The sequence below is a fragment of the Aythya marila genome (assembly GCF_965140915.1).
Source record: "Aythya marila genome assembly, chromosome: 1".
NCBI lineage: Eukaryota > Metazoa > Chordata > Aves > Anseriformes > Anatidae > Aythya > Aythya marila.
In genome coordinates, this window is record NC_139042.1 from 162,038,064 (window position 1) to 162,051,209 (window position 13,146).

General features: G+C 35.2%; 1 protein-coding gene across 6 annotated transcripts in view; it reads right to left on the minus strand.

Moving 5' to 3' along the window:
- Window positions 1-13,146, minus strand: part of ANKS1B (ankyrin repeat and sterile alpha motif domain containing 1B) — a gene marked incomplete at its 5' end in the record, with an annotated part of 434,494 nt that overhangs the window by 347,910 nt on the left and 73,438 nt on the right. For 4 of the 6 annotated variants that reach the window (XM_082773377.1, XM_082773375.1, XM_082773374.1 and 1 more), the window contains 3 exons: window positions 1,388-1,563; window positions 4,491-4,601; window positions 12,706-12,807. In XM_082773377.1, the coding sequence (XP_082629503.1) occupies window positions 1,388-1,563; window positions 4,491-4,601; window positions 12,706-12,807 (389 nt within the window). Of the gene's footprint in view, window positions 1-1,387; window positions 1,594-4,490; window positions 4,602-12,705; window positions 12,808-13,146 lie in introns of all 6 variants that reach the window. The other 2 variants (XM_082773376.1, XM_082773373.1) reach the window with 2 other exon arrangements.

Here is a 13,146-nt window from a genome sequence, read left to right on the forward strand (position 1 = left end):
GAAGGCAGCACTTCCCCAAACTATAAGACCAAATGTCAAACTGGGAATAACAAAATTTCTGGCTACTAGACAGCCAGGCAGCAACTGAACAGACTTAGTAACCTTAAAATACTTTTTAAAATTAAATGGATATTTTAGATCTAACAGCAAAATCTCACATCAAAGCAGTGTTATTTCCATATATACGCCTGTGTAGTTGGGTCTACTCTAAGGGAAAACATGCTCTGGAGTGTGTACAATCACCCTGATTCTTGTTTTCTTTGAAAGAAAAGCTTGTTTCACTGGTAGGAAGGAGACACAGTATGCTTTAACTAATCCCTGTTTCTGAAGATTTGTTTACACCTCTGGTTCAATAAACAAGTAGATAAAATCTCAGCAAATGTATTTGCCTGACGTATCGGCTGCAGGTAAATTACAGATTTACTGGCTGAATACTTCCTATTCACATTCTATTTCATTTAGGTCACTAAAAATTCCATTCCAAGTAGACACTTATATGGATTACATTTTCTGCAAAACAGTAGCTGAGCAGATTTAAATAGCAGTTAGCACCTAAATACAGAGAGACACTAAAAAGATGCATAAAAATGCTTTAACGGGTTCAGTACCTTGTTTAGACTGACTTAAATTTGAGTTACATATCTAATTGCTCGAAAGTAGAAGGGATTTATAAAAGTAGCTACTGCACTTAGGAGCAGCTAACCATGTTTGTAAATTTCATTCTGTCTACATATATTGTAATCAATTCTTCAACACATAAAATTCCTTAACTTGCTATGCTTCTCCCCGCACATGAGCATAATTGCTCTTAACTTATGGAAAAAAAAAATATATTGAAATTTAGCATTTAATATTTTCACTCTATTCCATGCATTATTTCCTGGGCAATTCCATTTACTTTACTTACTGAGGAAGAGAATTCAGTTAAAAGGAAAAAAAAAAGTGTCTTGTTACCATGTAATGAAAAAACAAATCCTACAGGACTTTATTCACATGAATCATATTAATCAAGTTAAATTTTTAACTGCAGTTGGAAATCACTGAAGTATCAGAACCATAACAATTTTCAGTATTAGACACTCTGTCTTTAATACCATTAATTACCAGGAAATAGAATGTGTAGGAATCATAACTGACGATGGATAGCTTCTTATTTTGGGGGGCACTTCTGATTAGATCCTATAAGCATTTAGTCTCAGGTATAGTACTAAGCACACTGATTTCAATGGATTTCTCAAAAAAACTCACCATCTCCTTGCACTCCCCATTCTCAAAAGACAAACTAGCCTGAGCTTTTGGTCATATTAGTGGTGCCATCAAAAGCTTTTCTTAGGTATATAAAAAATATATATATATATAAAATGTCTTTGTATCCCATCTTACTTACTACATTAAGTTTGGTTTGGCTTCCACTGGTCATAAGTTCTTCCTCTGATATTTTACTAAAATTGTCCAGATAATGATCAGATATTGTATGAGACAGATCTTCAAAAGAGTATTCCTTTTCTTGGCACAATTTGATTTCATCTAAGAGCTTTGATAATTCTCCCGTCACAGCTTCACCTTTAAAAACAGACATACCGTTAGTCAATACTTAGAATATCAGAGCTTATTTATGCCGAAAAAGGAAATGCATGTTTTTTACATTTTTGCTTAATATTTCTTACATTCCATGCCTGATCATATAAACAGTGATCTTCATGCACAATTCTGTGAGGTTAACCATGTGAGGTTAATCCAAAAAAGGAAAGTGGCTATAAACACAAAAAATTACCGTTCCATACTCTGCATTGTATTCATGTTTGCTGCTGTGATCAGTTAAGACATTACATAGGTTCCATAAGCTCTTAATTAGGTTGGAACTGAGTTTCTGAGAATGCACATCTGTCTCATCAAAGTTGCAATATTTTACAAATAATCCTTGCTCACTTTCCCAGGACCCAATTTATTGGAATGGTAGAAGGGTATACTGGGATAAAACCAAAAGTTTAATATACCACCCTACAGCAGACTATAAGAAACCCATATTTAGTGCATTCTGTATTGTATTTCATTATTTCTCCTTCATTTATCAGATAGCTTCAGTTAAGCAGTTTACTAAAATAGTAGGACAATGTGTTTTGTATGTCTGCACTGAGGGCAGTATTAGAAAGATAACTATTATAATTACATTGAGTAATAAAAGATTAGAATCACATTGAGTGTCAACTTCAGCAAATATTCCACTGGCAGCAGCAGAACTCCACAGAGTAAAAACCTGCTTCTTAGGAACAACTCCATTAGGTCCTGATAATCTATTGCATATGTGTTACACAGTTATCTTTAGTAATAATAATAAACATGTAAATGAAAGTTTTTTTTCCAGCGGCAAATAAGAAACCTCTTCTCGAATGTTTTCCAAGAGTCATACTGTTGGAATCTACAGTCCTTCTACTCAATAAAATACAGAGATAATTCTTTTTTTTTTTCCATCCTTGGGAACAAAATGCAGCAAAGAATAAACAGAATGAGCATACTAAGCTCAGCATATGTAAACTGCTTGTACAATACATGTACGTGTACATTGATGTAACTAAAGAAGCCCCAGATAAGATTCTTTCTGCTTGGTCTAGAGCTCTTTATGTGCCATTTTTCTTCATAGCCTTTTTTTTTTTTCCATTGTTCAGTATGCTATGTAAGCATTAATGACACAATTTATTCTAAAATATTTTATAAATTACAATTTTTATAAATTACAATTATGGCCAGTTATGACTGCATTTTTAGAGCCAATAACAGTAGTTGTTAATTAAAAACATCTAAATGAATTTTAATATCAAAGTATCAAAAATTATGTATTCAAAACTCTTGTTGCTCTTAGTCAATGGTAAGCTCGCACAAAACCTGGAAATGAAACAAAGGTGCAATCAGGACTATTTATATTCAGCTTTCTATTTAGAAATTTGAAATTATTGCAGATTAATATTAAGTAAAATCAGAAGTAAAAGACCTGAATGTTAAGAACAATTTTAAAAACATGCTGAGTGCCCCCAAGAAAACACAGGACTACTGTTTCCTACAGATTCATGTTCACTTCCCCTAGCTTGCTCTCTGTGCAAAAACTTAATGTTCTTCTACATGTGCCTTGCAATATTTCTTACTGGGCATGAATGAGTTGAGTGTGGTGAGATGGAACTGCAAGTGTGTTGACTGATGTGTCTGTAAGTGTATGCTAACTGGCTAACTGCTGCCAGAAAGAATGCATAAATGATGAATTTTGCCTAAGTTTCTTTTAGTGCAGGTACTAGTTAACGTCCCTCCCCTCTATCCAAATATCTATTTTCATGAAAGTCACAGGAAGGTAATTGATACATTTATCTCTCTTCCAAATTGGGTTTAAACTTAAATTATTTGAAATTACATTCTTAGAAAATGACAGATGGATGGATGGGAAGTACAATAATGTGCAATTTCTTTCCTTTACAATCAGATTAAACAACAGATGAGGAAAAGAAAACTAGCATATTTTACAGTATTTATATCTTGCAAGTGGAAAAATGGAATGAGAGATCATGACTTCATTAAGAAGTAAAACATATATTAGAATTATTTACTACTTAATTTCAGGATGGACATTTCTATTGCATAGTGTAGCTGACTTCATGAATGATTCTACTGAACTCAAAGGAACTATCTATCTTTTCATACATTACATAACTGTTAAGTATCCCAATGGGAAATGTGACTGGTACTAGAGTATTTGTTTACTTTCACCATGAAGATCAGAATCTGGCTTGCAGCAGTAAAGCAGTAAGCTTAGTTTTCTCATGAATTAAGCTCTCATGGCAAAAGGGGTAAAAACAAACAAACAAACAAACAAAGCAAAACAAAAAAAAACAAACAAACAAACAAAAAAAAAAAACCAAGGAGAGGCAGAGTTATTTGCCAACAGTCAATTGCATTAACTTTGGATGATTTTAGAAGCCAGTAATGAGGTTTGGTTCTACAATACAATGGTTTTCATGGAACATTTTTTGGAATTACAATGCAATGTTAGAAGGCTTATCTGCAGGAAGAATGGGAGAGCTGTACCCAAATGATCCTTGAAAGAGTCATCCAAATGTAACACAATTGGAAAAGGTACTCATGGTGACAAATTCTCTCTCTAACCTGCATGTCTGCAGAGTATTTTGGCATATTTATTGACCTTCCATTCTACTTATGAAATGCATTATGCTCTATAAATTTAAAAGATTTAAGATCAAATAATGTAATACATAGTAATCAGTCTGTGACTTGTCCTTTTTGAGAACGGTTCTTCGTTTCCCTGTATGACACAGATTACAGTGTATGCAGTCAAGATAGGTAGTTAATAATGGAAAAAAGCATCTCAATATCAATCTCTTTATCTTTTTCAATTCATATGTTTTGTATAAATGTGTTAGCAATATAATTTTAATAGTAAAGAGAATTTAATACAGCTTCTTTATTCACAGAGTACATGTATTTACTTTTAGCCTTTGGAGATGGAGGAACTTCTGGGGACAAAATGCAAGACTGATGTTCTGCACATTCCAGTGGGCGTTCCTCTGAAACACTTGCATTTCCTGTTTCCATATATTCTGTAATTTAAAGACACAAATACACTTAAACTCATGAATTGTACTGGTTTATTCCAACAAAAAGTATATTTCTTCTTTCTTTTTTTTTTTTTATTTAAAAAAATTTTTAAACCTTTCCAGTTTTTGATGATGAATAAAATAAACTTCAGTTTCACTACTATTATTTTTATGTAAACATACATTATTTTCATGTGGTTTTGTACACAATCTAGCTCAATGAAACACTAAGATTTTCATGAATGTTATTCCAGGACAAATATTAAATAATAAATTAGAAATTAATTTATGCAATAGTGGATTTTATTTTTTCCAGCAGAGTGAATGGTTCTCAGCTCAAGCAGTTATTTTACATCTTTACTTGCTTGATTTCCTGAGGTTTCCTAACCAGACAGTAAGTACAACAGCACAAATGGCAACACACACCACAGTGAACTACAATAAGCACTTTCATCAATTTCACATTGAAGGACTGAAGAGTTTCTGGAAACTGAAAATCTCTCTAATTTAATTTCTGCAACCTACAACACACTTGTTTAGCTTGCTTTTATTCCTGATTAAATAACAAATCCCAAAACCCAAATACAATCTGTAATAAAATACGCATCTGAGAAAATGAAATTGGAAATGGCAGAGAACAGCATGCAGTTTCAGAATGCTATACAGGTTGCCAGTTTTTAAGTCAGTAAGATTTGAAAATGCCCTACATTAGGTCTGATGGCTTGTAATGGTCCCCTGGATAATCTGTCATATATTTCTCTGTATGAAAATAGTCAAGTTTATTTTTTTCATTTTTATTTTTTTGTATGTAGTGCTGTAAGCAAAGAAGCAAAGATGAGTTATAAGCAAGAGACCATGAGAAAACCAGCAGCATGACAAAATGCTCTGGAATATTTTCCAGCTCTGTCAGCTATATTATTGGTCACATTATTGTATGAGGTAGAGGAGAAATAAAAGGGAAGTTAGACTCAAAGGGGAAAAAAATAATAATAAAGTAAATGAAAAAAAATCATGCCTGAAAATACATACTTGACAATTCTGCAACTGTCCAAAAGCACAACAAATACAAAGTTTTACCAGGTGTGAGTGTTCAAATTATTGGATAATGATATTAGGAAAGGAAATGCAGGGGAAGGATTGTGAAGAATTTTAACCTTGTAGTCTGATAAGACTCTGGTTAGTCTTACAGACTCTGTAGTCTGCAAGACTCTGGTTTTAAAATAGTACTTTATTTTAACTCTATGGCAGCCCCATTTTCAGACCAATGCACTTACCTGCTGAAGACTAGTTCTGAGGTGGAAACCCCAAGTTTGAGGTAAGTCTCTTAAATACTTAAAAATTACACAATTATTTCCAGAAAACCTCCACAAAAGACTCAGCACACAGAGTGCTACAGAGGTTTGGAACAGGAAAACAAAGAGTACCATACAGTTTTGGACTTCTGTGGGACTTCTAACTTGTTTTTCCTGCTATTGAAAATTCTATGGGATGCATGTGAGAACAATAAAGACATGGATTCGGTTGTAAGAGCTTGTAGTCTAGATAAATGAAAACTTACCCATAATGTTATCAAAGAAACAGACACAAATCAGGTGATCTATTTTAAGAGCCAAAGACAAACTACATAAAAGCAGTGGATGCTTTCATCTGCACCAAAATTCAGTAGTTCACCTGCAGCTTGTTAGAAATTCATCTTCATGCCTGCCCAAACTCACTGAAAAAGTTGGTACTGTTAACCATCATCTGCCCTGACTATGGTGTAGTTGAAAGACTGCTCTGGATTCCATCACTTCCCCTCCCCGCCCCCCCCCCCCCCCCTCAAAAAACAAAAACAAAAACAAACAAACAAACAAACAAACAAAGAACATTTTCCTCAGTTGTGGTATCACGGAGTTTAGAGAAAACACTCATTCCCATAATGGGGAGGGTAAAGTCTGCTCAGGATACAACCTGACGATGCATAATGCGTCTTTCACCAGCTTTCTGCATCATGTCATCCTATTCCACAGACAGCAAGAATGACTAGCAGGATCATGGTGGGTAATGCATGTGCTAATATACGCATGCTAGAGATGGTTCTTCACCAAACTGGGAAGAATGGAGTATTTTACATCTGTTGACTCAAACAGAAGATTACTGTTAAATAAGGACTAATAATAAGAATTTCAGAAATGCTGCCTGCTTAGTAGCATTCTTTTCTACAGCTATTTAATTTCAAAATAGTGCACAAAAAGTAGTAGTGTAGAAGTGGTCCCATATCAGTGGAAATAAGAGAAGTAGGGAATATGTCTCCAAGAAGGTAATACATGCCAGAAAGGTCAAACTACAGCAGGAACTCCAGGTTCCTCACTTTAACATGTGCTAAGCCAAAGCCAAGCAGAAGAGAAAGCTTTAACACGTAAGCAGACACATGCAGCTGTCTCACCTCACGGAGCAGTGAGTGCCAGAAAGCTCAGCCATGAAGGGAACAGGGCCCAGCTCAGCTGGAGTTGCTGCCGAATGTCCTGGCCAGTGAAAGCCTTGGCTCAGGCTTGCTCTAACTTCAGCTCCTCTAGGTCCTCATTCCTCATTGACATCAGGATTTTTGCTTCATTTATAAACCATGGCTTTTAGAGAGAGATCTTTGTTCCTTTCCTTTAATTTAATATAAGCACTTTTCCCTTTTGATAGCATCTATCAGCCGAGCCATGGGTCAAGCCACCCAGAGTTCCCCCCTAGAGTGACTTCCGTTCAAGAGACCAAAAAGTCTTTTTAAACTCTAAAAAGTGAAATTTGGTTAGTATAAAAATAAGAACACGTGCCTTTTCAAACAGAAGAATCTCCAATATCTAGATCAGAAGAATGAGGCAGGCCTGCAGGCCCCACCCTGACACACTGCTTGTATCCTTTGCTCCTCCATTGCTTCATGCCCTCCTGAACAGCAGCTATTTTCACAGCCGCCTCTGTCCTCACCAGGACTCCCCCTGGGGCCCAGCTCCCTGTGCCTCCTAGCACCTGGCTGAGCTCCGCCAGCTCCCCTGCATCCTGCCTCAGCCTGCTCTCTAGAAGCAACTCACAAAATGGCTCTCTTGTTCAGGAATGATCCCCAGCCCTGCAAAGGCATCATGACCCAATTCCTCCTGCTTCTACAGGAGCACCAATTACAGGAAACTAACCAGTAACTGCTGCCTTCACATCTGCTAAGGTGACAGGCTTGAGCTAAGGCTGAGGCTGGGTTGACTTTAGCCTCCTGAATTTCAAAAGCACAATTCCGAATTACTCAATTTTAGCATAATGCCAGAGAAACCAGAAATCTGTAGATCAGAATACATTTGTACATGTGTTCAAGGATGATAAACAGAAACAAGTACTGAGTGCTGCTATGATTCTGAGGTAGCAGAGGAAACAGCTAAGCAGCAGTTAAGTTAACTAATAAACATAGTTAATACTATACAGCATTTGCAACATAGCCTTACAAAAGGAGTTGAGAAATCCCCACAGAAAAAAAAAATAAAAAGGGATAAAAAGGGGGGGTGGGGTGGAGGAGGTGAATGGGGAAGGTTAATTAGTACCCCAATTCTTTTCCTCCCACAAAGTTCTGATAAATCCTAGACTGGAAATCTCTTCCATCCTTACAGTGAGGTTGAAGACGTACTGGAGGAAAATCTACTTGTCTACAGAAAGAGAGGGAGAGAAAGAGAGTGAGAATAAACAAAAGGCCGACACTAATGAGATTGCAGCTATTTAAGCTGTGGGGGAAAAAAGGAGTCCTGGTTCTGCTTCTATTCTAGCAGCTGCTTGTGTATTTTCCACTATGAATAATTAGGTAACATGTACAAACTACATTAGTTTCTCAAGCAGCAGCAGCAGAAGAGAAAGGAAAGAGCTTTCCATTACATCTCCCTCCATATTGTCTATAGAGCAGAGCTTACTGTGCCTTCCTGGTACTCCTGTCTTTTCTCATCTGTTTTTCTACTATCACCTTCTTTTTTTCATAATAACAATAATTCTGTTTCCAAAGGAAAAAAAAAAAATAGTAAAAGAGCAAGATTCTAATAGAGAACATAGTAGTCTGTGGAGAAAGGGTTGAAAGATGGTATAGAATGCACCTGCGTCACGTTCACATGTGCTAAAACTAAAACACAGCTGGTCGGTTTAATTTTAGGAATACTAGCCTTGGCAACATCCCTTTTATCTTCAGTGTCTAATTATAAATCCCTAAGTGCCAATACTGTTAACTGCTTCAGCACTGAATGCTGTCATTTCATTGCATCCAAGAAATGCATGTGCACTGCAGAATAGCCACACTTGGCACAGTATTCTAATTCTCTGCTTTTTGAGTATATAACAACAAAACAGCTAATTCTCCCTTATCGTGTAAAGAATCTATAATAATACTATACCATACTATACAATACTATATGATACGATACTATATGATACTATACTATATAATACTATACTCTATGATATGATCCGATACTATACTATAAAGTATTTTTAAATAAGCTCAATGTAGTTCAGAGTTGAGCCAGACACAGAAAAAGACGGGACATATATGAAAGACAAAGAATTAAAATATGAACTGTTATTCTAATAATTCCATCTGTATTTAACAGGCAGTTAAAAAAAAAAAAAAAAAGTTCAGGTGGAGTGTAGTTTAATCATCCTCATTCAGGTTGCTCTTGAAAATGATTTAATTATTTATTTGCCATCTATCAGATAATGCACCAAACTCTTAAAGAGGTGGAAGACTTTTCAAGCACCATTTTTTTTAGCAACTTCAATTACTGTTTTCTCAGTATGGTGGAAAAGATTATAAACTAAAGATCACAAAGACATTAAGATCACTTCTAAAACCTCACTGGCAAAAGTTTTTATTTCTTTTTAAGCTATAATCTGTAAAAAATTATTTTTTAATAATATCCTTATATAAAGGCAGAACACTAATAGAAACTTCTATCCACAGTTCCTCAGTTCTGGAAGTATTATTCACAGAAAACTACCAGTCCTGTGGGTTTTAGTATCAGCAGAACAGATTTAGTATTGCTGCCTCCATGAACTGCTTCCAAAGATGTAAATTAATTTATTCTCTCAAGGAACTTCTTTCCCTTCAAAGAAGTTTCTCATCAGTATCCTCACAACCAACTCATTATTCTCCCTCAAATCTTTTCTTATGACTTTGGTTTTTGACTCTACTTTTTGGCATTGAACACTATCTATCAGGCCCACCAGTCACTTTATTTTCTAGCCTTTCTAGTCAATCTGTTTATATGCATCTTTCAGCCTTTGTTTTAAATTTTGAAAACTGTTGTCTTGTGGCAGGAATAAATATTATGCTCTATGTTATACTACAAACTGTACAGAGATACCTAACTGTACAAAGGACCTAACTAGGGTTACTAGGTTTCATAACAATACAAGGGTAGAAATCAATAAGAATGCCAGGGGATAAAATCTTACTTTAGCCTGACAACAAGGTGAAAGAATCAACTCAATACCATTGTGTCTGCATAAAGAAAAAAAAGAAGAAACTTACAAAATCCAGACAGTATCTGACACCATTCATTTCATTGCTTTTTCCTGTAGGTTTACATGAAGGAGACGTGTAAGCTTCCCTAGACAATCATCTGTACATGGGAGGTTAAACGGGAATGTATTTGGAAGTCTCTAACTCTCTCTCAGCATTTGACCTTTTTTTGCATGGTATTCATTACCCACTGAAGTTGAACTTAATTACAGTACATTCAGGTTTCCCAAAATCCCAGTGCTGCACTGAGTTTTCAGCTACAGTGGAATAAATGCCCACACTTCAATGAAGAATACATTCATTGGCTTTTTAGAAGCAGGATAGGTCTGCTCTATCATCAGCAGTGCTAGCACTGAATCCTGCCATTCCTGTTTTTATCTTTCAACTTGTTCTCACAGTTCAAACTTGATCTTTGATGGTTAAAGCTTTAGCAAACCCTTTGCTGATGAAAAAGAATCTCACTGGGCTCCACAAGAGAGTTCTGAAGGGGCTCCTCCTGTTTTCTTAAGGTTCAAAATGACATCTTTGTAAACATTTTTCATCCTTGCACATCACTTCTGACTATAAGGCAGACAGAGAAAAATAAAGAGCTCTTTGTTACAAGACATACTAATAGGAGCTGAAACTACTTAGCAGACTTCTTTATATATTCAAGGCGTACATATGAAAGAGATTGCATGTCAAAGCACCAAGAAGCCTTGAAATTGATAAATTTATTTTTTGTGGTAAAAACTAAGGGCATTTACTGACCCATAAAAATTACAAACCCTTGAGATAGGTTTGGGTGCTGTTCATAAAGCAAGGGTACTTTGAAGAAACTGTTGATTAGTGGGGTTGAGACTGTAAGAGATATCACACTGAAGATAAAATGGAACAATGCAGAGATACTAACATGACAGCTGTTTTATTTGGCAATGGAATATTATAATGAAGCTTAGATTTATGTCTGAAGGTTGATTGATTTTGATGTCTAAGGAAATGGAAGCTCTGGCTGATCCTTTTCCTTTCTCTGAAGAAGTTTAGGTATGATAATAACCTTCTTTCCCTCTACATAGTTGCAACTCAGTGAGATATAAAGTTTCACCATATGGTCTGTATCAAATTAGGAGCTCCCTTCTGCTGGCAGAGGGAAGTTCTGCTTGCCTCAGATGGATTTTCCCACTTTTTGATGACCATCTCAGCCAGTTACCTGGGACAGAGCTAACTCTGGGACCTGATTCATATTGGAGACAAGCTCATTAAAGCAAACAAATGTATATTTATATAATTACAACATTTTTTTCTATTATCTTATGTACTATTAAATATATGTAATAAATTATATATTTTCTATAATTATAAATTTATAAATTATATTACTGGTTAATTAATAGAATCAGATCAACTTGCAATCTGCTGTAAGCTGGGAATAAGGAAGAGAACTCTGTAACTGGAAGTAGGGGATAAGAAACACAGAATGGGACAAAGGGAAAAAGAAAATAGGAAGGATGGAGAGGAGTTAGACTATCCCTTTCAGTAACAGCAGGTTGTTAATTCAGTTCAGCTATAACATGAACCTGCATCTTAAGAGAAATCTCCCCATCCAGCCTGCAAAATTTTTATTTTACTTAGAGGAACTTTGTATCTTTTGGCACAACCTCATTGAAAAAGGTTATCAAAGCTCACTAGCCAGTCTGTAAAGAAAAGAAAACCTGAAGGACACTGTGTGGCCACATGACCTCATTTTCTATAGAAAATGTGCTTATATTATCAGGTATCAGGGAGACTGAAGCATGAGCTAGTACACTTGGAGCACCCATAGTGAACTGACTAAAATGGCTCATTCAAAAACAGGATCAATGCATGTGTAAATGAAGCTGATACTTGCAGTGATCTCCTTAGTCAAACACAGCTAATGAAAGACTAATCTGAAAATGCAGGGGAAAAATTCATACAAGGAAAGAATGATGTGTAATGCTGAATTATGTACCCATTCATATTTGACCACTTTAATGCCATGTTTTACAGTTAAAAAAAAAAAAAAAAAAAAAAAAAAAAAAAAAAGTGAATAAAACTGAAGTTCTACATTAGTTTTACAGCATGAAACTAAGACAAATGAGAACAAACACGTGCAAAAAACTTACATTGTTTCTGCTATAATGACAAGGGTTACTGCCTGCTTTATTTTCTTTTTTAATTTAAAGACAATGAGAAAAATGCAACAAAATGTGTTGAAAGTTAGTCATCATCATTCAGTCACATTTGTTATTTATGAGTGAATCAGGTATCTCAATTCTAGTTTGCCATCACAATTGAATGGAGCTGTAGTGAAACATTAAAATATGTTCTCTTGCAATGAAGAATGTACAAAGAGTAACTGTAAGCGACACACCATACTAATGACTATTGTCAGAAAAAGGGAAGAGTTTACTCTGAAATCCAGGTATTCAGTCACTTAATTTTTTGTATCTAGCAAACAAGAACTTTACCTTCTTAAGTCAAAAGAAGCGCAGGGTTTTTTATATATATATATTTTAAAATTAGCAATTACTATATATGTTAGTATGCCTCCATGCTATTCTGATTTGTCTCTAACAAATGTAACTGAATACAACTTACCTTGAAGTAGAGCAGCAATTTGGAGTGACTGTTGAGATGGATGTTCTTTAAGAATATCTAAAACTGTTCTACCCAAACTGTCCTTTATGTTGGTATCAATTCCTGAAAAACAGAATGATCTGTGGTGGAAATTTTAATCTCAAGTACTTCTGATTATAAATGTGGCATATCAGACTCAATTAAATGACAAATTGAATGCAAGCAGTTATACAACTGCAGCAGATTAACAGCTGTGCTACAGTTGAAGTACAACATCCATTTCTGTTCCATTTAGGAGCCTAAAATTCACATGCTGACATGATTGTTTTTATGTTTCTGTCACTCATGACAATATAAAGTAAGCTTCTTTAAACAAATTTAGGGGTACTTTAACAGACTGTTCCTAAGAAACAACCATTCTGAAAACAATGTTTTGTAAAATCAAGAAATACTCTTAATGTT